The 22644-nt window shown below is 33.3% G+C and overlaps 1 protein-coding gene across 2 annotated transcripts in view; it reads left to right on the top strand.

Moving 5' to 3' along the window:
* TAX1BP1 (Tax1 binding protein 1) overlaps nucleotides 1-22644 on the top strand; it is a 68085-nt gene that overhangs the window by 23459 nt on the left and 21982 nt on the right. For both annotated transcript variants that reach the window (XM_039862619.1, XM_039862620.1), the window contains exons 6-14: nucleotides 2472-2620; nucleotides 2708-2798; nucleotides 6091-6276; nucleotides 9849-10073; nucleotides 10602-10748; nucleotides 12056-12176; nucleotides 13464-13567; nucleotides 15958-16083; nucleotides 18398-18469. In XM_039862619.1, coding sequence (XP_039718553.1) covers nucleotides 2472-2620; nucleotides 2708-2798; nucleotides 6091-6276; nucleotides 9849-10073; nucleotides 10602-10748; nucleotides 12056-12176; nucleotides 13464-13567; nucleotides 15958-16083; nucleotides 18398-18469 — 1221 coding nt within the window. The remainder of the gene's footprint in view (nucleotides 1-2471; nucleotides 2621-2707; nucleotides 2799-6090; nucleotides 6277-9848; nucleotides 10074-10601; nucleotides 10749-12055; nucleotides 12177-13463; nucleotides 13568-15957; nucleotides 16084-18397; nucleotides 18470-22644) is intronic.

Raw genomic sequence — 22644 nt, forward strand, 5'->3', positions numbered from 1 at the left:
TATATTTTGTGTACCTCTCTTCATAGCTCCGTATTTAGTTGATTTCAAGAAGCAGAGTGTTTGAGAAAAGCCAGATTAACTCAATTGAGTAAGATTAATTTTAAAATCTATTAGCAGTTTCCAGAAGTAACAATTCTTTTGCCAATAATTTGCTATTTAAAGTATTCAGGTATTTACTAAATTTTACTGCTGTATGCATTTGAATCCAGAATACTGTAACTTTTTTTCTAAGTAATTTTCAGAGATCACTGTATCTGGTTTCTTCATGTGTATTAATTTGTAATCAGAACTAATTTTGGCTTTTTTTTTTAAACATGAGAATGTGTGTTCTCTATGTATTTTTAGTGCATGTTTAGCTACATAGATAAGTGTCACAGTCTTTTCTGGTTGCTCATTTTTGAGAGTTACGACTTGAGGAGAGTTGTTAATAGTGGCTCATGATAGCAGTGTTTCTTCAACCGAGGAGCAGGGTGAGAAGTCTGCATGAATCTGAAATGCCAGATCTCTTAATCACCTTCTGCCCACATTTTTTGTGCACAGTGTAGTGCACTTATTTATCTGTTTTAAGTTTTTGTGTTTTAATATTAGAATTATGATGCCTTTTTGGTATGATTTGCAAATATTTACCAAACAAATATTTATCTTAAGTTGCAAGTGTTTTTCAAAGATTGTATTGTAGATTTTACTCTTAAAAATTTTTTTTCTTCTTAAAGCATGATTCTTATTTTTTTTATATGTACACAAGGGGCTTTGATGCCATTTTCATGCTAAGGAAGACGTAGCCACATTAAAGAGGCTTATGCTTCCCTCAGACATGAGAACTAGAAACCTGAAAAAACATCCCTGCTTTAGTGTTTTCATGTCTTTTGAAAATAGACTTGGATGCTGAGAAGCTATCAGGTAACTTTATGGGTACCAGAAAGATTTTAAGACTCACAAGTTATCGTTGGAATGAATTTGTGACTCTTTATAGAGTTAACTGACTCATAGATAAAGCAATTCATGTTTTGCATTTAGTTGCTTATGAATCTCTTCTAGTTCTTGCCCCATTTTTGGAAATGCTATTTACCCACTATAGAACTTCATTAATTATGGAATCAGAAACTTGTTTTTGCCTCTGGGCAATCTAGTCTTTGTCCCTGGGAGAAACACGTGGATTTAATCTGTGGTGCCAAGAGAGCATTTAGTAAAACTAAAAATAAAAATGTAAAAAAATTCTTTAGAAATGTCTTTGGCTGTCTTCATAAATCAGCAAGACAAATAACTGAAAATCAGTGAACTTTAGCAAGGGTCATTGGGTATTAAAACAATTATATTAGAGGGAATAAATATTATTTGCTTTCTTCAGTGTGTTGGAATCAGAAAAGCATTTAGTTTTTATAACAATTTTTGGTTAATGTTGCAAATTCAGTAAGGCAACCATTTGCTTTGAGCAAAAATAAAACCAAGAGTATTATTGACCACTATTGTGATAAGCTTTTTAATGCTGTGTAGATGCAACATAGCAATTTTCATATTCTAGCAAGATATTTAACATAAGATGATGTTTCACCTTAAATTAAAAATTTGATTGAGTTTATGAAAATCGAAGTGGCTTGTAAGTACTTTTATAATATTTGATACATTTGGTGATTTTCTTTAGTTTGTGTTTGTTAGGCGCGGTACTTTTAGTGGGAAATTAAAAAATGTTTTTAATGAAAACAATTTCTTAATTTATCAATTCTATTGATGTGTAGTTTTCCACAATGGAGTACTTGTGTACACATTGTTGTATTTGGTTCTCATAATTTTATAAACTAGGCAGAAAAGGCCTTATCTCCATTTTAGATTTAAAACAGGTATATAGAAGAGCATCATCGAGCTCTCGTACAATACTTGTCTTAATTGATGTGATCTAAATTTCATACTCTTAAGGTATCTATTTAAGGTAGAATATTTTATTTTAAATAGAAATACATTTTATTAAATTTACTACCTCTTTATATTTGTTACAGTTTCTTTGAATGTTCTGACCACTGAGTCACGGTGGCAGGAGCATTAGGGACATTATTTTAAGCATTTTTCTTAACCTAGTGCTTTGGTATAGTCATCAGTGGCACTTAGTGATCTATATGTGATAAGTGGGTGTTAACCTTGATAATACTGTATAAACCTGATTTGTCATTGGGATGACATTGAAAAGTGAGATGTGAAAAATGAAAATGACTAAAAATTTTTTTCTCATTTTTATTGCCTGCCCTCTGGTGGAGAAGTTAGTGAAATGAGGAAATGGTATATGAAAAGTGCAGGAAAAAATTATTTAATATATTAAAAGTTGAATGTATGTTTCAATTTCAGGTTTAGTTTTTAGTCTTAGCTTATAAACTTTGGAGGGGACAAATATGGGATTAAAATTTAAGAATACATAGATTTCTTAAAGATATACATGTTTGTCTTACTAATTATGTTTCTCAAAACACTTTGTTTCTAAGGGTCTTACTGAAGAATCAGAAAGTTTAAAAATGGAAAACGAAGACTTTAAGAGGAGATACAATTATGCTACATCCAAAGCTCTCAGACTTGAGGGAGATATTGTGTTAGTGACAAATAAAGCAGTTGAAAAAGAAACTGAATTGGACAGGTATTTCTGATGCTTTTAAAAAACATCTTTGTTTTAAAAATGTTTTAACAAAGTTTTTTTGACTACATTAATGTTACTTGACCTCAGTTTAAAGGACAAACTCAGGAAGGCGCAGTGTGAAAGAGAACAACTTGAACATCAGTTAAAGACAGAAAAGGATGAGAAGGAACTTTATAAGGTAATTTATTCTTTCCGTTTCCATTACCTATTGCTGTGTAACAAATTACTCCAAAACTTAGTGGTCAGGAACTTGGGAGCAGCTTAGCTGAGTGGTTCTAGCTCAGGGTCTCTTAGGTAGTTGCAGTTAGCCTAAGGCTTGATTGTAACTGTGGGATCTGCTGTCAGGGTGACTCACTCCTATGACTTCTGTCAGGAGGCCCTTCAGTTTCTTGCTGTGTGGCCTCTTCAGTGGCTGCTTGAATGTCCTCACAACTTGGCAGCCAACTTCCCTCAGAGTGAGCTATCCAAGAGAGAGCAAGGAGGAAGATGCAGTGCATTTTATGACCCAGTCTCCAAAGTTGTACAGTGAGGGAAGGCACTTGGTCCAGCCGACACTCAAAGAGGGGGGAATGTTAGGCTCCATTTCTTGAAGAGAGGAGTATCAAAAGATTAGGGGATGCATTTTAAAACTACCTCATTGTGTATAGTGCATAAAAGTAGTTTCCAGGAAATGAGTTTGCTGGTATTCTAGATGCTTAGCAGGTAATGTATAAGTCAAAGAGGTTTACAGTAACAAGACAAGATATCTGTTAACAGGATTTACATAACCAATTACTTACCTGTTTTAAGAACATGTAAACCTTAGGGAGAACATTATTTCAGTGATGATGGCCATGTTTTAGAGTTTGACTTTGGGAATAATTGTCTGAGACTGTATTTTAAAAAAGATATTCTTACCGATAACAAATCTTCATCTTTTGCATTTTTTTTCTAAGTGATTCTGAAATACTTAGCTTAATTGTCAGTAACATAGATGTAGATTGAGACTTATTTGTCTTACGTGGCTCATAAGCAGTTCCTGATCATAGTTGCAGACAAGGAATTTCAAGAACATTCTAAGTTAAGTCAATATTATTCAGATAGATTCAGTCTCTTGATTAGAGTAGAAAAGGACAATACTCATAACTTGATTAAAGATAAAAGCATACAACTGCGTGTAGTCAGTATTTGACAGCCACAATTTAAACTAAGAAACTAGAATATGATTTGTTCTATTATAGTGGGTTTTTCCTTCTCATTTCTGGTGGTGGTGGTTTGTTTTTTAAAGATAAAAAAATGAAATACTGAGTTTACTGGGCACCTCAGAGTAGAGCATAGATAGGGACTTTTTGCTTGTCATGGGCTAATACCCATTCTGTTTCTTGGAATACTGCTGCCCCTCGTGGTGATGCGTGCATGTGGGTATTCACGTGTATTGCTTTCAAAACAAGAAGAAAAATAGTTGAAGATAACTGGTGGATAATTTTATGATTTGACCCTTTAAGAGAAAGTACCTAAAAATAATGTTTGGTTTTTGAACAAGATTTTGTGAAAATGGGAAATAATAGAGCTATCTAGAAGAGGAGAATTGATGCAATTGGAATACCATTTATATGATTTCGAAGACTACTTCCAAATGCATATTTTTTGAAGTTATATAGAGCATCTTTTAACTAAGTGACAATTTGGCATCTATAACATTTTTAAATTTAATGTTACTATGGATTTCAGTGAGAATGTTTGAGTTTTGTTGCTAGGAAAAGACTTGGGCATTTTTTCTCTGGATAATTAAGTGCTTTCTGTGTTCTTTTTGTTAGCACAGTGAGAAACAGTACGATTAATAGAATATCTATGTCTTCAATTTAATTTGGTAATAAATATAAAGGCTTACTAGTTAGTGTTGGGAAGGGTTTAGGAAGGTCCTGAATAAACCTGTGTTGCTGGATTGGGAAGGGTTTAGGATGGTCCTAAGTGAACCAATGTAGTGATAACTAGGATGACTTATTTTGGAAAGAGGAGAAGCTGTCCCTAAAGCTGTCACCTTACCACTCTACCTTTCTTTTCTCTCTTCTGAGAACAGCACTTTTGGTGTTTTATAGAGAGTTGGCGAGCACATTTTAGGGTAAATCCAGCATTTTTATTCCGTATATTATCTCTCGTTTTTTCTTACTTTCTGCAAAGACTGTGTGTATAGGTCGTACCCCTGAATGATGAGTCCTTTGCAAAAGACTTGGTAGGGAGGAAAGAAGGAAAAGAATGAGATTTCTTGGTATTTATTCTTTTACAGTGTTTCAGTATCTGCTTTTCTGTAAGCATTAGCAGTCGGGATCAAAGTGACATTGAAATTTCCATTTGAGTCACTTTTTTCCAACCTCCCAGTGTTCTGAACGGTGTTTCATTTTACTTGTGTGTGTGTACCTCGAAAGTTAAAAAGTAAAATGCTTCTTTTAGGATTTTTGTTTTGTGTTATTTTGGCAAGGAGATTCCACGTAACAAGTATGACATAGTATACTGTTAACCTTAGAACAATACTTTCCCATCCAAGTTGTTCACATGAATAACTAGAGAGACTCTTTTTCTCTCTCTTCTGGCCCCTATTGGGTCATATAACCCATCTCTGCCCTATCAGAATTGAGAGGAATTGGTAAAATACTTTTATGAGCTGATGATTATGATAATTAGGTAGTGTTTTTAAAGTGATGCTGCAGAGGTCTTGACTGCTGACAGACACCTTTAGAGAAGCCAGAGTTAAATTCTGTCCTTGTGAACAGAAATTAGTATTACAGCATTTGATACACTTAAAGAGTGAAGTGCAAGAAGTATGTTAATTCATTTCTTTTATTGTGGGTATTAGATATGTGTATGCTTTATCATTTCAGTTATAGAATTTGATTTGTATATCTGTTGTCAGCAAATGAGCAGCTGCAGCCAAAGTTCCTGGGAAAATCAATAATAGTTGGGTTAATCAACAAATATATTTTTAGGTACACAGGACGTAAATGACAGTACTTTTCACATGCAAAACTTGAATTACTTTAAGATGTTTTCCAGAATCTGGTTGTGCCTTACTATCCGAATATATCTTTAACATAATCTGTTTTCTCAAAAGAACAACCAAATCTGTTTGCGATTTTAAAGAGAATTTAAAATCATTAAATCAAAGGAAAAGACTTTAGTGATCAGGTAATGTTGTTAGACCTTAGAATTAATCTCTATGGAAAAGTTTTTTTTTGAAAAATGGAAAAACTGTGTTCTGCTCTGCTTAGCTAGTCATTTGGCAGAATTTGGGTCTCCTGACTCCTAATCGAGGAAGTCTTCCTTACAAGCAACTAATTGTCAATTATATTTCAATAAAGACAGGGGGAAAAAAAGAGGAAGTCTTCCTTTCCCTTAATCATATTTGGGTTAGAGATAAACAATGGTATTTTAAACTTTGACTAACTTAGGTTATGGAGTTAGAATATTCTTGACATTTTCAAGCATTGTTGCAGGTACATTTGAAGAATAGAGAAATAGAAAATACCAAGCTTGTGTCAGAGGTCCAGACTTTAAAGAATATAGATGGAAACAAAGAAAACATGATTACTCATTTCAAAGAAGAGATTGGCAGGCTGCAATTCTGTTTGGCTGAAAAGGATAGTCTGCAAAGGGCTTTCCTACTTACAACTTCAAGCAAGGTAAGTAGTTTTGCAATATGTATTTGAAGATCGTAAAACATTATTAAATGTATACAATATGGTGGTTTCTATTTTTAATCTCCCCTCCCCCCAGCTTTTTCTTTTGAAAAAGTTCAAACTTTTAGGAAAGTTGGAAGAACAGAACAATGAATACATGTATCCTCAGATATTTTGCTATCTTTATTTCCCCCATTTATGTTTTTTTCCTGAGCCATTTGAAAGTCAGTCGCAAGTATTAAGACATTTCACCCTAAATACTTTAGCATGTCTCCCCTATCAACAAGTACCTTCTTTATAACCGTAAGACCATTAGCACACCTAAGAAATGAACATCGATATGATAATACTCATTCTCATATATAGTTTTAGTCCACATTCAAATTGTCCCAAATATATTTTTCTATATCCTTTAAAATTTCTCGAACCCGGAGTGCTCAAAGATGACCCAGTTAATTTATTTTGATCTTGGTCTGCTCTAATCTATAGTAGTCTCCCTGTATTTTTTGTCTTTTATGACATTGATATTTTTGAAGAAGGCTTGTCTGAGAGAATGTTCAATAATTTAGATTCGTCCATTGTTTTCTCATGACTAGATGAGGTCAAATATTTTTAGCAAGAAAAGGCACAGATGATATTTTGTACATTTCTGTTGCAATCTATCAAAAGTCACATAATGTCAGTTCCATTCTTGATGACATTGGGTTTAGTCATTTGTTTAAAGTCCGTGTCAATGCCCTTCCCTCTTTTTGATTATTGAGTAATCTGTGAGATAATACTTGAGGTCATGTGAACATCTTATTCCCCAGTAATCTTTTACCCAATGTTTTTTAGCTCTTGATGATCCCTACCTACACCAGTTATTACATTAATGATTTTACAATGACGATTTAAAGCTTCTGTCATTTCTTTTAAATTTGTTAGTAGGTATTCTTTTATAATGAGGTTCCCTGCTGCCCTCTTCTCCTTTTGTATATCACTGTGGTCTTTGGATTCTTTTAAAAGCCCGTTATGCATTATCATTATTATTTTTCATACCCAATTGTCCCTTATTTGGCCTGAGGGCAGGGAGGGACCTTTTCAAACCTGCTTTTGCGTCTTTTCGATATTTTCCCCTAATGCTTTGACTACTTCCTTACTTTGTGGCATAAACTGCATAATACAGTTTTAGGTTCTGCCCCAGACCTGATATTAGCCATTTCTCCAAGGACCCTTAGTTTTTTCAAAGGGATTGGTATTTTAAAACCAAGAATTGGATTCTTATGCTACTAGGGCTAGTTGCCTCTTTGTACTTTGTACATTGGACAGACATTGTAAGTCTTTAATTTATATCAATATCTCCAATTCAAATCTAGTACCTTAGTGTTCTTCTTTACCATATTTATATAACTCTATTCCATATTTATATATCTCTTCTACCAGTGCGAGAACCCTTTTTTCTCAAAGCATCATTATATTCTCTACTCAGCTATACGCACCAGTAGATTCAGAATTATTATGTTGATGCCACTTCCAACAATAAATCTTCTAAATAAAATCAAGATCTTTTCAACTCCTTTTTCTTTGACTATATTTCACTAAAGATGTAGAGTACCATGTTTAAAATTACTTGCATTATTTTTTAACGTTATGAATTTGTCATATAGTTTATTTTTATTAGTATTTAATTTTAAGATTTGCTTATTTTTCTAACCTTTAAAAATTTTTTGACTATGTAAAATAGTTGCATCATTCAGAAGACAAAATGATATAAAAAATATATCCAAATGACTTGATCTCTTCCCTAAAAAACACTTTAGTTTCCATTGTATCTTTTTTTTTTTGCAAAAATAAGCTTATGTGCATGTACGTGTGCACACATGCTCCTCTTTCTTGATTCTTAAAAAAAGGTGCCATGCTATATATACTCTTTTGCACTTTTTAAAAATTTAACAATATAAACTGGAAATCATTCCATATCAGTTCATAGAGATCGTGTTGATTTTTTAAAAATGGTGGTGTAACACTGCATTATGTAGATTTACATTGATTTCTTCTATGGATGAATATTATGTTTTCAGTAGTTTGCTGTTAAATACACTCGGGCATAAGTTAATGTAACACGTAAAATGTCAGATGTGCATGACCTTCAGAATTAATGATTAAGGCCCAAGTTATTTTTCAGGGTATTTAATGTAGCAGATTGTAAGTGTAAAAATGAAAGATACATTCAATTGCTTATTAGTTATTTACTACCATGCTAAAAATATCTCTTACCTTTTTCCTATTTAAGCAAGACTTTTGTGAGGAAAAACATAGGAATGGAAATATGACTCCTAATTGTTAAAACTTTAAAATTATAAAAGCAGTGCAAGGTCATGTTTATGAAATAATTCAAACAATACATGAGGGTACAAAGTAAAAGTAACTCTTGTCTTTTCTCAGATATATCATTATAGAATTTTTATTTTTTTTAGAAATCTATTAACTAGTTTTATTAAAAAGTATTACATGTACAGAGAATATGTATAATGTCTCAAAACCTTTTAAAAGGTTATGGAATGAGTATCTTGCAGTATGAGTACGCATATAGATCTTTTCTCATTAGAACAGCTGTGTAGTATCTCTTTAACAGCTATATAGAATGTAATTGTTTTTAGCTATGTACAATCTTTAGCTATTACATGCGAGTTGCAATAAACATCCTTGTATGGCTATTTAGGCACGTGTATAAATGTATAGAATAAATTCTTCCAAGTGCAATTGTTGGGTCACGTGTTTAAATTTTCAGTTATTTTCAGATTGTTTCTCAATAATATACTAACAGTGTTGTGTTATATATTACTGTTTGTAATGGCTGTATAGACTTTCATTATGTGGAGGATATATCATAATTTATAATAGATTCTCATTTTTAGACATTTTTGACTTATAATTGTTCATTATTTTAATATTTTACTGAATATTTCAGTAAAATAGTATTCCCTGGAAAGCTAAACCTAGGTTCATATCTTTAAAAATGCATGAAAATAAAATTGCTAGATCAAAAGCTTTTTAAAGGTGTTCATGAATGTTTTAAAAATCTGATGAGAAAGGTTATACCACTTACAGATTATGTGAATCCAACTCTTTGGAAGTGTACAGATTATCCTAAACCCATCCTAATATTAGAATATTACTGTTTTTTAAGTACAGTGTTTTTAAAGGACATATTTTTTGTTACAAAGAAGTTTTTGAAAGTCTTTATTGATGATTATAAAAAATGAAGGTTAATACTTCCAGCTGTGGAGAGATTTGGGGGACGAAAGCTTTGATCTGAGTCTCTGTTAGGCCAGGCTGTTAAGTGCTAGGTGTGTTGCCTGTCTTCTGTATTTCAGTTTCATCATGTATAAAGTGGTAGTGATACCCAGTGCACAGGGTTGTTGTATGGTGACTCTAAAAACAAAGTCATCTTAAGTTTTTTTATAGACTTATTTACTTCATTTAAGTCATGACTAGAAAAACATTTAATTTAAAATTTTGGATTTGTTGAAATATCAGTAAAAATTGCTTTTTATTTGAATGTTTTAATTACAAATATATTTGCCTTTCTTCAGGAAGATACATTTATTTTGAAGGAGCAACTTCGTAAAGCAGAGGAACAGATTCAGGCAACTCGGCAAGAAGTTGTCTTTCTGACTAAAGAACTTAGTGATGCTGTAAACATGCGAGATAAAACGATGGCAGATCTACATACAGCACGCTTGGAAAACGAGAAAGTCAAAAAGCAGTTAGATGATGCAGTGGCAGAACTTAAACTAAATGCTGCGAAAAAAGACCAGGTTAATTTTGAATTTCCATTTTGCTCAAAACTCATTATTAGAATGAGTTACGTTAAATCAGGTCAGGTTCTTGATCACAGAATTTTAAGTTTCCATTAATTTTGTTTAGTCATCGTAACTTCTTGGGTTGAAAATAATGTAAGCTTTAAGAAAAAGTGCTGTAAGCAAATTCCTAATGGTTAGTAAAAGCTGCTCTATTGTTAATTAAACTTTCTGATGTCAGGTATATATGGCTTTGTTTGGAATTTCTTATTTACTAGCTGCATAAAATGGTATTATGGTTATTTAACAGGGTAATACTTGCTCCTCGGGAGGTGGATGATTCTTCTCTAGTTTTTTAATGAACCCTAGTCCTAAGAATATAAAGCCAGATTTATTAGGAGAGGTAGTGTGGTTCTGTAGCCAAAACTCCAAAACAAATAAAAATTAAAAGCCAGAAAAAAGTGAAAATGAAGTTTAGATTTACTCTTGCATTATAAGATATGAAACTTTTATCTTTTTCGTAAAGGTAGTGTTTATTTCTCTCAGGAAAAGACTGATACACTGGAACATGAACTGAGAAGAGAAGTTGAAGATCTGAAACTTCGTCTTCAGATGGCAGCAGATCATTATAAAGAAAAATTCAAGGAATGCCAGAGGCTCCAGAAACAAATAAACAAACTTTCAGACCAGTCAGTAAGTATAATTGAATTGAAATGTCGTGTAATATTTCTCTTACCAATATTTTGTTTGCAAATCAAATTTATTCTATCAACCTTTTAAATGTAATTTACCTCTGCTTGAGTTCAAGTCATTGACCTAATTTTATAATGATACTTTTTTTAAAATCTGAACTTTTTATTTGCTGGAGAACCAACAAAGAAAGAGCAGCAGCAACAAAACAAAACAAAAAAACCGGAGGGAGCCCTCTATAGCACTTTCCTCTAAGATCTTCATAAATGTCTTTTTCACTTAAAGATGCAATACATATTACTGAATCTCTCCTTAAGACAGTGACACCTGTCCTCAGTGAGATTCACCATTGATCATCCTCAAGGTCTTAGGTGGTTTTTCAGTTGTCATTGGTGAATTCTTTTATCCTAGTCATATCCACTAGATTAGGAAGAGTGAAAAAGTGTTAGCTAATTAATTTGTGTTCCATTTGAGAGTGAGCAGGCATATTCAGTAAAATCAAAATGTTTCTATTTTGTTATCTGTGGGTTTTAATGCGGGCCCCCAAATCGTATTGAAATATAAGGCCTTGCTACATAATGGAGTCTTGGAAGTAAAGAAACCCATTTAAAATCTGAAGTTGAGAATGATACCACAGTTCTCTTTACTAACCAAATTTACTGTAAAGACATTTTTATTTGTACTGTACTATATGATACAGATATTTTCCCAGTCTTTTTTGAAATCTAAAAGGAGCAAGAAACGCATGTGATAAAGTAGGAAGGCTTTTGTGAAAAACATTATACTTTAAATATGACCCACATGTACAAATTGTTGTTTTGGGCCTTTGATTATGACTTCGTAGTAGAAAACTTGTGAGATTTCCGTGAATGGCCTGTTTTGATGATTTTCTAAGAAAAAATGTAATACGGTTCTCTTTTGTAATGTGAGTAAAGCGATGTGTGCAACTTTAGTCTTTGTTGGCTTTTAGGATAATAGGAACTTTGTGGACTTTTCAGGATTTCTTCCCCCCCACTCCTTTAATTCCCTTCACCACCCCAACCCCCACTTCTACCCCTGACCCATGGATGTTGCCATTTCCCCTTAAGAACTGGATATCTGAGTGGGGCGGGCGTCCAGGCATACCCACGGTATGGTCTGTGGCTCCGCCTGGGGCACAAACCCAGGACCTTCTGCGTGCAAAGCAGACGTGCTAACCACTACACTATGGAGCCACCCCCAAAGATTTCTTGATATGATTCTTATTTACACAATTACTATAAGAAGAAAATATAATTAATTTAACAATTTATTGTTAATGTTTTGAATAGGCCAATAATAATAGTGTCTTCTCAAAGAAAATTGGGAATCAGCAGAAAGTGAATGATACCTCAAACACAGACCCAGCCACTGCTGCCTCTACTATAGTTGTAAAGCCACCACCTTCTGCAGGTAAAAATCTTTTAGACTTTTTGTGTAGTGTCCTGCCTTGAAAAGCGTTTATGCTGATTTATTCTGCCCTGTTCCAGGTGTAGGAATTTTAGGGAGCGTTAAATCTTTATAAGTGAAGGAATTTGAGGCAAAGGGAAAGTAAGGGTCTAAAAGTAAGTCATGCATGTGGTGAATATACAAAATGTGAGTGTGAATGAGTATTTATCTTCATGAGAATATTTTTTTCCAGTTTTATTTGTTTATTTTTTTAAGGAGATTGATTGATTTATTTGATTTTTTTTTTTAAATCCCCCCTACTCCCATCCTCTGGTAACCACGAGTCCATTGTCCATGAGAATATTGATAAATGTTCAGTGAGCTGGTGTTTATAAGCTCAAATATGTTATCATTTGGGCTATAAGACAAAAGCCAAAAATTGAATTTTTAATTAAATTTCCACTAAATCTGTGGAATTTTGGAACATTTCTGACATTTTAATTGTACAATTCTGTTGGGGGAAATAACTTATAAATCCCTTGTTTGGTGTCTCTCATCTCTCTCCCTGGCTGCTTTTGGATCAATAGGGTACTTTTTCTCGTTAGTGTACTTGTTGGTGGATAAGTTAAATTTTACATTAGTTTATTAATTTATAGAACAGATTAGAGACAGTGAATACATGAATAACATGAAAATTTGAATTAACTCTAGGTTTTCACTTGTTTTCATTTTTTTCACCTTATGTTAACGATTTGCCAATAATGAAAGTAAGTACTAGAGTATATAAAAGTATATTTCCTTGTGTAATGTTTGGGGCAATTGATGTTTTATAATTTTTAAATGTATTGTAAATTTCCTATACTATTAAATATTTAATTAGGTTCAGCTGCTACAGAACAGGATCCTGTTTTCCATTTCTGTACATCCTCTGTAGTACCTAGATGGTGTTGTAGACTATTTACTTAATAAAGACCTAGTGAATAGTAATGAAGGACTGGAAAAAAGTTTTAAAATGTTTTCTCAGAGTATGCTTTCGATCTATTTTGAGCTAATTAAAAAAAAATAATGATCCTTTCGTTATTGAATGTGAACTTGGTTCTGGCCAAACTGACATTTCAAATATTCTCACCTAGAGTTGATGTTATATCCTTTGTTTATTTAGTATATGAATACATATTTTTAAATAAATGTTCTCACCTTCCGTATTCCATTTACTATATTTCACAGTATACTGACCTTAAAGTTATTCTGAACAGGAAGATAATATAAGAGGGAAAATAATTTTTAATCTTATTTTCTGCCTTGTTATAGCTGAGACAGATTTTGACATTGTAACAAAGGGGCAAGTCTGTGAAATGACCAAAGAAATTGCTGACAAAACAGAAAAATATAATAAATGTAAACAACTCTTGCAGGTAAGCTAGCTACATTGTAAGTAAGTGAAAGATAGATTTATCAAATGTAATGTCTTAGCTTACCTTTATTGTTTTGATGGATGGATGTCCTAGGGTTTCTTTTTTATACCTGTATATTGGTATTTCATTTAACTGTTGAGATGATGAGGGATGTTGTTCTGTGTACCTTCTAATTAGGCTTGTGATTTAAATCATGACCTTAAAATTACTTTCTGTTCACCTAATGTTTCTATTAATAATGGGCAACTGATTAAAGGTGGATATTAATTGTCTTATTTAAAAGGATACGTGAAAGGTGTTTGAACTTCATAAAAGAGAAGTGCTCCTTTAACAATTACTGTAATAATAACAAAGAATTCTACCACATCTTAAAACGATCAGATTTCCCAAGTGGGAAAAAAACATTAATCAGTTGAGTTGTTGCCTTTATGATGTTTTTTTATTTTGATTATTTTAAACTGTATTATTCAAGCATTTCAGTTTTGCAGCACATTTGGAGTATTAAAGGACAAAGGGGAAAAATGCTTCTCATTTATATCTGATTTACAGAAGAGCGGAAAAGATGTTTTTATGCATGTACTTTTTGTTTAAATATGTTTTCGTATCTGTTTCTTTGCATATGGAGAGGAGAGGGATAATTTTTAGAGCTATAGAGTGAACTTCATGCATTACCTCGAGGTTACTAGAGCAATTTAAAATATTGTTACCTCCTTCTAAGTAATATTAATGCAATCTTTTAACCAAACTTTGAATGTTTATGTTGCTTCCAATGATTTTTCCTTCTGTGGGTTGGTTAGAACAGTTTTACCTTTGATTTCAAAGTTGTTTATAAGGGACTAAAACTTTTTTTTTTATAATGAAACGATTCTGGAACAATTTTCATTATATAGTATTACCGAAAGGAAGATAGAATGTTCCATTGAAACTAAAAACTTCTCAAGGTACTTTTTTTTTTTTTTTACAACTGTGTTGAGGTAAATTGAAGTCCGATAAACTCATATTTAAAGTCTGCAGTTTGATCAGTTTTATCATATATAGTTGTGAAACTACCACCATGTCAAGATAATGAACATTTCCATTACTCCCCAAAGTTTTTTTAGTACCCATCCCATTTGCAACTCATCCTCCCCCCACTCCATCCCTGGGAAACTGTTGGCTTGCTTTCTGCCACTAAGATTAGTCTGCCTTTTGTACAGTTTGTATAAATGGAATCATATAGTACGTACTCTTTATTTCCTGTCCTCTTTGACCATAATTATTTTGAGACATGTGCATGTTGTTGCTGATATCGTACTTAATTCTTATTGCAAGAGGTCATATCTTTTGTCACTTTAAAGATTGGGTGATTCATCATACTGAGTTCTAAGTGTTCTATATTCTGGTTATAAGTCTTTTGTCTCATATATGTGTAGTGAATATTTTCTCCTGTCTATGGCTTGCCTTTTCTTTAATGGTTTTTAGGAAGAGTTTTAATTTTGATGATGTACAGAGCATCAATTTATTTTGTGTTTTGTGCTTTTTATATTCTAAGAAACATTTACCTAATTTAACTTGTAAAGATTTTCTGCTGTCTTGTCCTCTAGAAGTTTTATAGTCTTAGATTTTACATATAGATGTATTAACCATTTTAAGTTTATTTTTGTGGATAGTGTGAGGTATGGTATGTGTAGTATGGTTATTCAGTTGATCCAGCATTATTTGTTGAAAATACTTTTTCTCCATTGAATTGCTCAAAGCATATTTTTAAACTTTCACCTTGAACAAAAACATTCAAAATCAAATTGGCCAATTTTGTCATGTTTATAATTCCTTTCTTTTTAACATTCTGCGTTATAAAGAAGATCAGTGTATAAGAAGTCAATCTAGAGATTGTCTTGGTCAGGAAATCTCAGTTTTATTTATTAATGTCTGGAAACAGTGGCATTATATATATATGATTTTTATTACCTCCTTTTGCAAAAGTAATACATGGTTATTGTGAAATCTTACGTCAGTACAGAAATAAAGAATAAAGATGGTAAAAAGTACCATCATGATCCTGATCCCCAGAGATAAGAGCTAGTAATAATTTGGTTTATATTTTTATACACTGCATAGGCATCATATAAAATTGTGTTAAACAACTTTTAAAACAAATAGGATTATACTACATATTCTATTTTTGCAACTTACTATTTTCAGTTAATGTGTCTTGAAGTTTTTCTTCATTAATTCTATTGTGTGGATATAAAATGATTTATTCAGTCTTCCCCTGACAGACATTTAGTTATTTTAGTTTTTATACTGTTTACAATAATGCTGTAATAAACATTCACCACATATCTATGTTTGTGTAGATATTGGCTCTATATGGATTTAAAATCTTGTGGTAATTTACTAATTTCATTTAGGATGAGAAAACGAAATGCAATAAATATGCTGATGAACTTGCAAAAATGGAGCTGAAATGGAAAGAACAAGTAGAAATTGCTGAAAATGTAAAACTAGAACTAGCTGAAGTAGAAGACAATTACAAAGTAAGTTTAGTATTCGTATAACTTGAGGCATAGTACCTGGTACTTTGAAAATGTATTATCTATAATTTTTATTAATCTAATGTACATTTTTAATATGGATAATTGGGACAGTATTTTAGTGTATAAATAAAAGTGTATTATATATTTAGTTATGTTGCATTTAGTTCATAAACTATGAACCAAGAAAATGTATACTCATATGCATTGTCTTATGACTTTAATTCTGTGAATTAAGATGGTTATCAGAATTATATATTTTAATGCTTAGTTTTTAAGATGAAAAGTGATCATTATCCTTCTTCTCTTAAAAAGAAACATGAATGTGTACATAAAATTTTTTTAGGGCCTTGACATTTTTGTGGGAGTATAATATTTGATTAGTAATTTTTAAAATTCGTATAAGAATTTTAAATTTATCACCAAAATGTGTCACTTATGATCCTAAGTGAAATACTGCAGAGTACATTTTTGCCAGTGTACCATAAGGCATCAAAAAAGCCTGAATAGTAAATGATATTTATAAGAATGTTAGAGAAAAAAATAGCAGGCTGTTTAGCTAATATGGATAAAAGATATATATATGTGTATATAATTTGCATATTTTTGTGCTACTAAAGACTAGGAAGTTCTAAATTATTTAACTTTACTAAGTTATAATTAAGTATACCTAAATGTAATGCTCTTAATATTCTTCAGTTTCCCCCATGGGGATTGAGAGGGTGGCACATTTACAGACTAAGATAATTTTACCAGTGGTCCTTTTTAAATCTTATATTTTCAGAGTGAAATTTTTGAACCTTTTTATGATATGACGTGGTAGAGATGGCTAGAGTGTAATGGTGATATTCACGACTCTCACGTTCACAGCTTAGGTAATTGTCAAACCAATGGGAAGATAAATAACTTTTTTCATTAGTGATAAAAATGAGCAGTTGAGATTAAACAACATAATACGGTTACACAGCTGGTAAAAAGTGCCTGGCATTTACTTTAGTGTCCTTTCCCTTATTTTTCACTGTTTAGACAAAAATACCCACCAGGCAAGGCAAAATGTGATGAAGTACTTGCTACATAAATGATGAGTCTTAAGTATTTTAGAGCTGTTTCCAATTGAATACTTAGGAGTTAGACTATGGAGAAACTAGACCTCTGGAAGACCAAAGTGGAAGAGAGGAGAAACAGAGCTGGGAAAAGAGCGCAAGGGCATCCTGAGGAAATGGGGAACTACTCATACTGGTTTGGAGGTCAGAAGGGCAGTGCGTCGTCCGGGCACTGTGAGCAGTCTTGACTAATAAGACTTTAATGTCTGTAATGGAGTGGATTAGACTCGAAAGAGAGGACGAAGACAAATTTGGGCAGCCTAAAATGGAATTTGGGCGCGATTTGCTGCTCAGATATTTCAAGGAGAAAACCCAGCTAGAGTGGGTCTTTTTGAGAATAATTTGGTAGCACTGAGAGGATTTATAGGTGGGAAGGGCTTTTGAAGGTAAAAAAATCAGGTAGAAATATTCTTAGGATGAATTGATAATTTCACCTCCTTGGGTACCTTCCCCAGTCACCTTACCATTGAATAGGGTAAGGAGAGCTTTGAAAGACATTCTTATGGGAAAAACCATTAAGGAGTAGTAGTATTTTTATTTGTGTCCACAATGCTTATGCTGTAACAAGCAAGTGATGGGTGGTGGTTGAATGAATAAATGAATGACTTAGAGACTGAAAATGTTGTGAGGTGGGAGAGGAAGGAGAGAGGGAAGAAGTATGCTAACATAATTTCCTAGCTTCAATCACAGCAGGCTCTGAGATTGATAATATTAACAGAAAAATAGAAAAATAGCTTTGGGGCATTTGGCCCTTGCCGTGCAGGAAGACAACAGTGAAAACATGTCTAATCATCAATTAAAAAGGCAGATTTGGACTTTGGGAAAGACAGAGTGTGCATGAATTAATATTTGTGATTTATTCCCATGGAAATGATAATTGAAAGCATAGAAGAAAGGGACTTTTTCAGAGCATACAGAAAGAAGCAGCCAAAGACGAACCTTTGGAGAATACTCATATTTGTAATTGTGAAGTGGACACACACAGCATGAGAGGATGACAATGTTGGTGCTGTTCCATATAAACCAGAGGAAAAGTTTTAAGAGTAAAAGAAGTTGGTTAATAATGACAAATCAGAGATGTCAAAGAATGAGAACCAAGGAAAACACATGGATATAGTAATAGCAGTTATTTTGATAGACTGGTATAAACTCATGAAATGTAAGGAGAGAGTAGGTAATGAAAAAAATTAATTGTTATTTCTTTCCTTCTTTAGCTTCAGTTGGCAGAGAAAGACAAAGAAATACATGGTCTAACTTCACATTTGGAAAACCTCTCCAGGGAAAAGGTATTGAACAATGCACTTTAAAAAATGTTTCATATGACACTGAATGATAATACAGCTTTATGAAGGGACAGATTTTACAGTTCATGCGAGGATGTTTTTTAAAAAAGTTAATAAAGAAAAGGCTGTTTAGACACTTAGATGGAAAATGTTTTTTGTTAAATATTTTAAAATATTTTACTTTACGTTATGAAAAAATGCTTAAGTGTTGAAACTTAGTCTTTGTTACATATTCTGTATTTAACAATAAACAAATTATAGTGTTCAAGTTTAGGACAACATAAAATCTTATAATTTATCTGCTTTTCTTCTAAGTAATACTAATGTAATCGTTTTAGAAGTTATAGCACAACCTAACATTTAGCAAGAACATTCCTTTGTAATGTAAAAGGTACTATAGTGTAGCATTTCTCACAGTGTGGTATGTAGTCCTTTGGGAGGGTTCCCATTGTCTTTTAGAGCTCTACGAATAACTCTTTTCATAATACTCAAGTATTATTATTTGCTTCCCCCCCATTGTGTTACATTCGCCCACTTAGTGTGAAAGCAGTGGTGAGAAAACTGACGTATTAGTACTATGTCAAGGCAGTGGCACCAAAATGCATTAGTAATTACCTGTAGTCGTCCCAACCGTGCATTCAGTTTTTTTTTTTTAAAGCTACTTTCACCTAAGATGATGAGATAGTAGAATAATTAATTTTACTGAAACTTGACCTTGGGACACACATCTTTTTGGTATTCTGTGTGAGGAAATGGGAACTACCTCCAAGGCAGGTACTTCCTGATGAAGTACAATGGTTATCTTAAGGTAAAGCACCTATGCAATCGATTTTTGGAGTTGGGAGCTGAACTACCCACTCCTTTCACAGCACATTATTTCTATTTTAAAAAACAACTAATAGATAAAATTTGGTTATTCATTCTGGGGTATTTGGCAGACATTGGAAAGAAGTGAAGTGAGCCTATTACTCTAAGGAAAAACAGTTAATACTATTTGTTGCCAATGATAAATCAGTCTTTTAAGCAGAAGTAGAATTTTGAGAACCTTGTTTCTGCCACCATACGCTTGATACTTCCCAATGCTTGTAGACTTTTCTAATGAGATGGGTAGTAATAGTATGACCATGATTTAAAAAAATTGTTTAGTGAAATGTGCCAGCATTTGGAAGATCTACATTAACTTGGAAAACCAATCAGTAGTTTAAATCGGGGGTCCCCAACCCCTGGTTCTGGTCTATGGCCTGTTAGGAACTGGGCTGCATAGCAGGAAGTGAGCGTCAGACAAGGGAGCGAAGCTTCATCTGTACTTGCAGCTATGCTTTTATCACCGCATCAGCTCCACCTCAGATCATCAGGCATTGGATTCTCATAGGAGCACCTGGTCCCTGTGCCGAAAAGGTTAGGGACCGCCCATTTAAAAGACCGATGATGATATTACAAAATGATGTGTGGTAAAAGAGTCATTCTGAGTGCTAGATAGACCTTGGCTTTACTGTGGTACTTGCAAAATTCTGACTTTTCGAATTCATCACTTCTTCCTTATTTGTCTCTTGGGATTCTATAATAAGGAAGAACCTTCCTTTGCCCTCATTTATGTTCTAACAATTCTCTAGCATCAACTTGGTTTACTACAATTCAGTTCATCCCTGACACCAACTATTGAGTTATTGGCAGATCCAAGTTCAGGGCTTAGCTCCATGCCCCGTCCCCCACCCAGATATTTTGCTAGAATGACCTGAAGAATTCGGGAAAACACTGTACTTACGGTTACATTTTGTTGTAAAGTTTTATTATAAGGGGTACAACTCAGGAACAGCCAAATGGAAGAGATGCAGAGGGCAAGGTGGGGGTGGGGTTGCCACAGAGCCTCCATGCCCTCTTCAGACATGTGGCACTCTTAGCACATTGATGTTTCACCAACCGGAAGCTCCCCAGACCATATAAGAACTTTAATTTGGGGTCTCAGTACACAGGTATGATTGAATAAGTCATTGGCTAAGTGATTTAACTCAGTGTCCACTCTCCCTCCTATCCCTGGAGGTGTAGGGGCAGCTGCTAAAATTTCCAGTTCTGTAATGCCCTTGGTCTTTCTGGTGACCAGGTCCTCCTATGAAACTGTTGGAGGGCCCACCAGTAGTCACCTTCTTAGCATATGTTTAGGTATGGTCTAAAGTTTAAAAGGACTTGTTATGAATGATGAAAGACATTCCTATGATTCAATAAATTTCAAGAGTTTTAGATCTGTGCCAGGGATTAGGGACAAGGACCAAATCTGTTTTTTATTATCACCATATATATGTATGTATTTTTAGTTTATATTTGGATGTCTTTATCCATCTACCTACCTTCTTGTCTTCCTATTTGACAGTCATCAGTATGAACTCTTTTTCGTCAATGAATAAGAATTTGTTACTATTTTTAATTTGATGTTCACATAGTCCTAGATATGGTCAGGGGGGTACCTTTAAGCTGGTTTCTGATATGCCCCAGTATTAAAAGGATGTTGTTGGTTTTTTTAGCACTTAATTTCTTTTTAGCACTGCAAGATAGTCTAGCTCATTTTGTAATCTTGCACCTTTCTTATCTCATCTTTGGAATTGGCCTTATTTTTTTCTTTAAAAAAAATTTTTTTTTAAATAAACTCTGCTCCAACTATGGAATCAGTTATTTCCCCAAGGAGTTGTGATTCCTTATTAGTGATAAATGATATTTAGAAACCAAAATATGGGGCCTAGGTGTGTGCCTGGTTACTACTGGTGCTCATTACTTCTGGATTCTTTCAGTGGGCAGAACTAGGGAACACTTGCATTTCAGATACCATGAGTTGTCCAAATTCAGAGGGTTCTTCTTTGCCATCCTCATTTCTTACTTGTATACCTATTCCAGTGAGAATCCTGGTGCCCAGCAATGTCAGCACATCCGTTCATTTGCTACATTCAATAATCCACATAAAATAGTTTCAGAATTGCTTGAGCCATATCACTATGAGGAAGAAACCTATTAAGAATAGAATTTAAGATTGTTTGCAACTTTTTTTTTTTGTCCTTTGTCTGTCAGTATATGGTGTTCAAATGTTACTTGGCATTAGTTTTCTCTCCTCACTTTCCTCCCTTCCTTCTCCCTCCTTTTTTCCTCTTTCTCTTTCAGTGCGAGGTAACACAATGGCAGGTTGGTTAAAAAGATTACTGCAAGTGAACCGATTAAAGATAAAGCAATAGGAGCACAAATGAAGAGTAAAAAATATTTCGGGTATGCATTTCGATTAGGTGTATTGTAAAGTTAAAACAGTGATGCTCTAATCAGATCTTAAAGGAACTTGGATATATCTATTCTAAATGCTTAAGATGACTTTTTGAAATATGGATTTTTCACTACTGTTAATAAGAAACCTCTCTTAAGTGTGTTTTGTGCTTAGAGATATTAATGTTTAGAGAGAGAAGCAGTCAAGATACTTTATTTTTATATATTTTACATTTATAAAATATGCTTATTTCATACATAAAATATAATTACAAATAAGTTACATATTCACATAATAGCTATATTTTACATATTTATATAGTAAAGTTTCATACATGACAGTGAAAAATAGTCCTAAATGATTATAACCATTTGTACCTTTTGTTGTGGTACAATTGGCTTAAATCACACAGGGAAAACACTTGTTTTTAATTAACTTAATATAGTGACTTAATTATATTGTGTATCAGATTACCCCCAAATTTAGTGACTTAAAACATTTGTTATCTCCTTGTCTCTGTGAGTTAGGCATCCCAATATAACTCAGCTAGGTCCTCTAGCTTTAGATCTCTCTCAAGACTCCAATCAATGTCACATGGTCACATGGGGGCTCAGTCACCTCACAGGTATAGATCTACTTCAGAGCTCACTGAAGTGATGTCAGAATTCAGTTCCTTGGGAATCATTGGACCGAAGGCTATACTCCCTACTCTGCCATCTTCCATGATGTAACTCCCTGCCTCTATTCTCGACTCAGGTAAAAAGTTATTCAAGCCACAGGTAGGGTAACCTTTGACAATGTAAAGTTGATCACTCCATTGTTTAAAGCTGCTTAATGGGCCTCCCATGCACTTAGGATTAAAGCCAAAATTCTTAACATAGCCTATAATATTTTATATGACTGGCCTCCATTTCTCTCTGTAGTTTCATCTTAAGCC

Source organism: Pteropus medius, unplaced genomic scaffold, assembly GCF_902729225.1.
Source record: "Pteropus medius unplaced genomic scaffold, Ma_sr-lr_union100, whole genome shotgun sequence".
NCBI lineage: Eukaryota > Metazoa > Chordata > Mammalia > Chiroptera > Pteropodidae > Pteropus > Pteropus medius.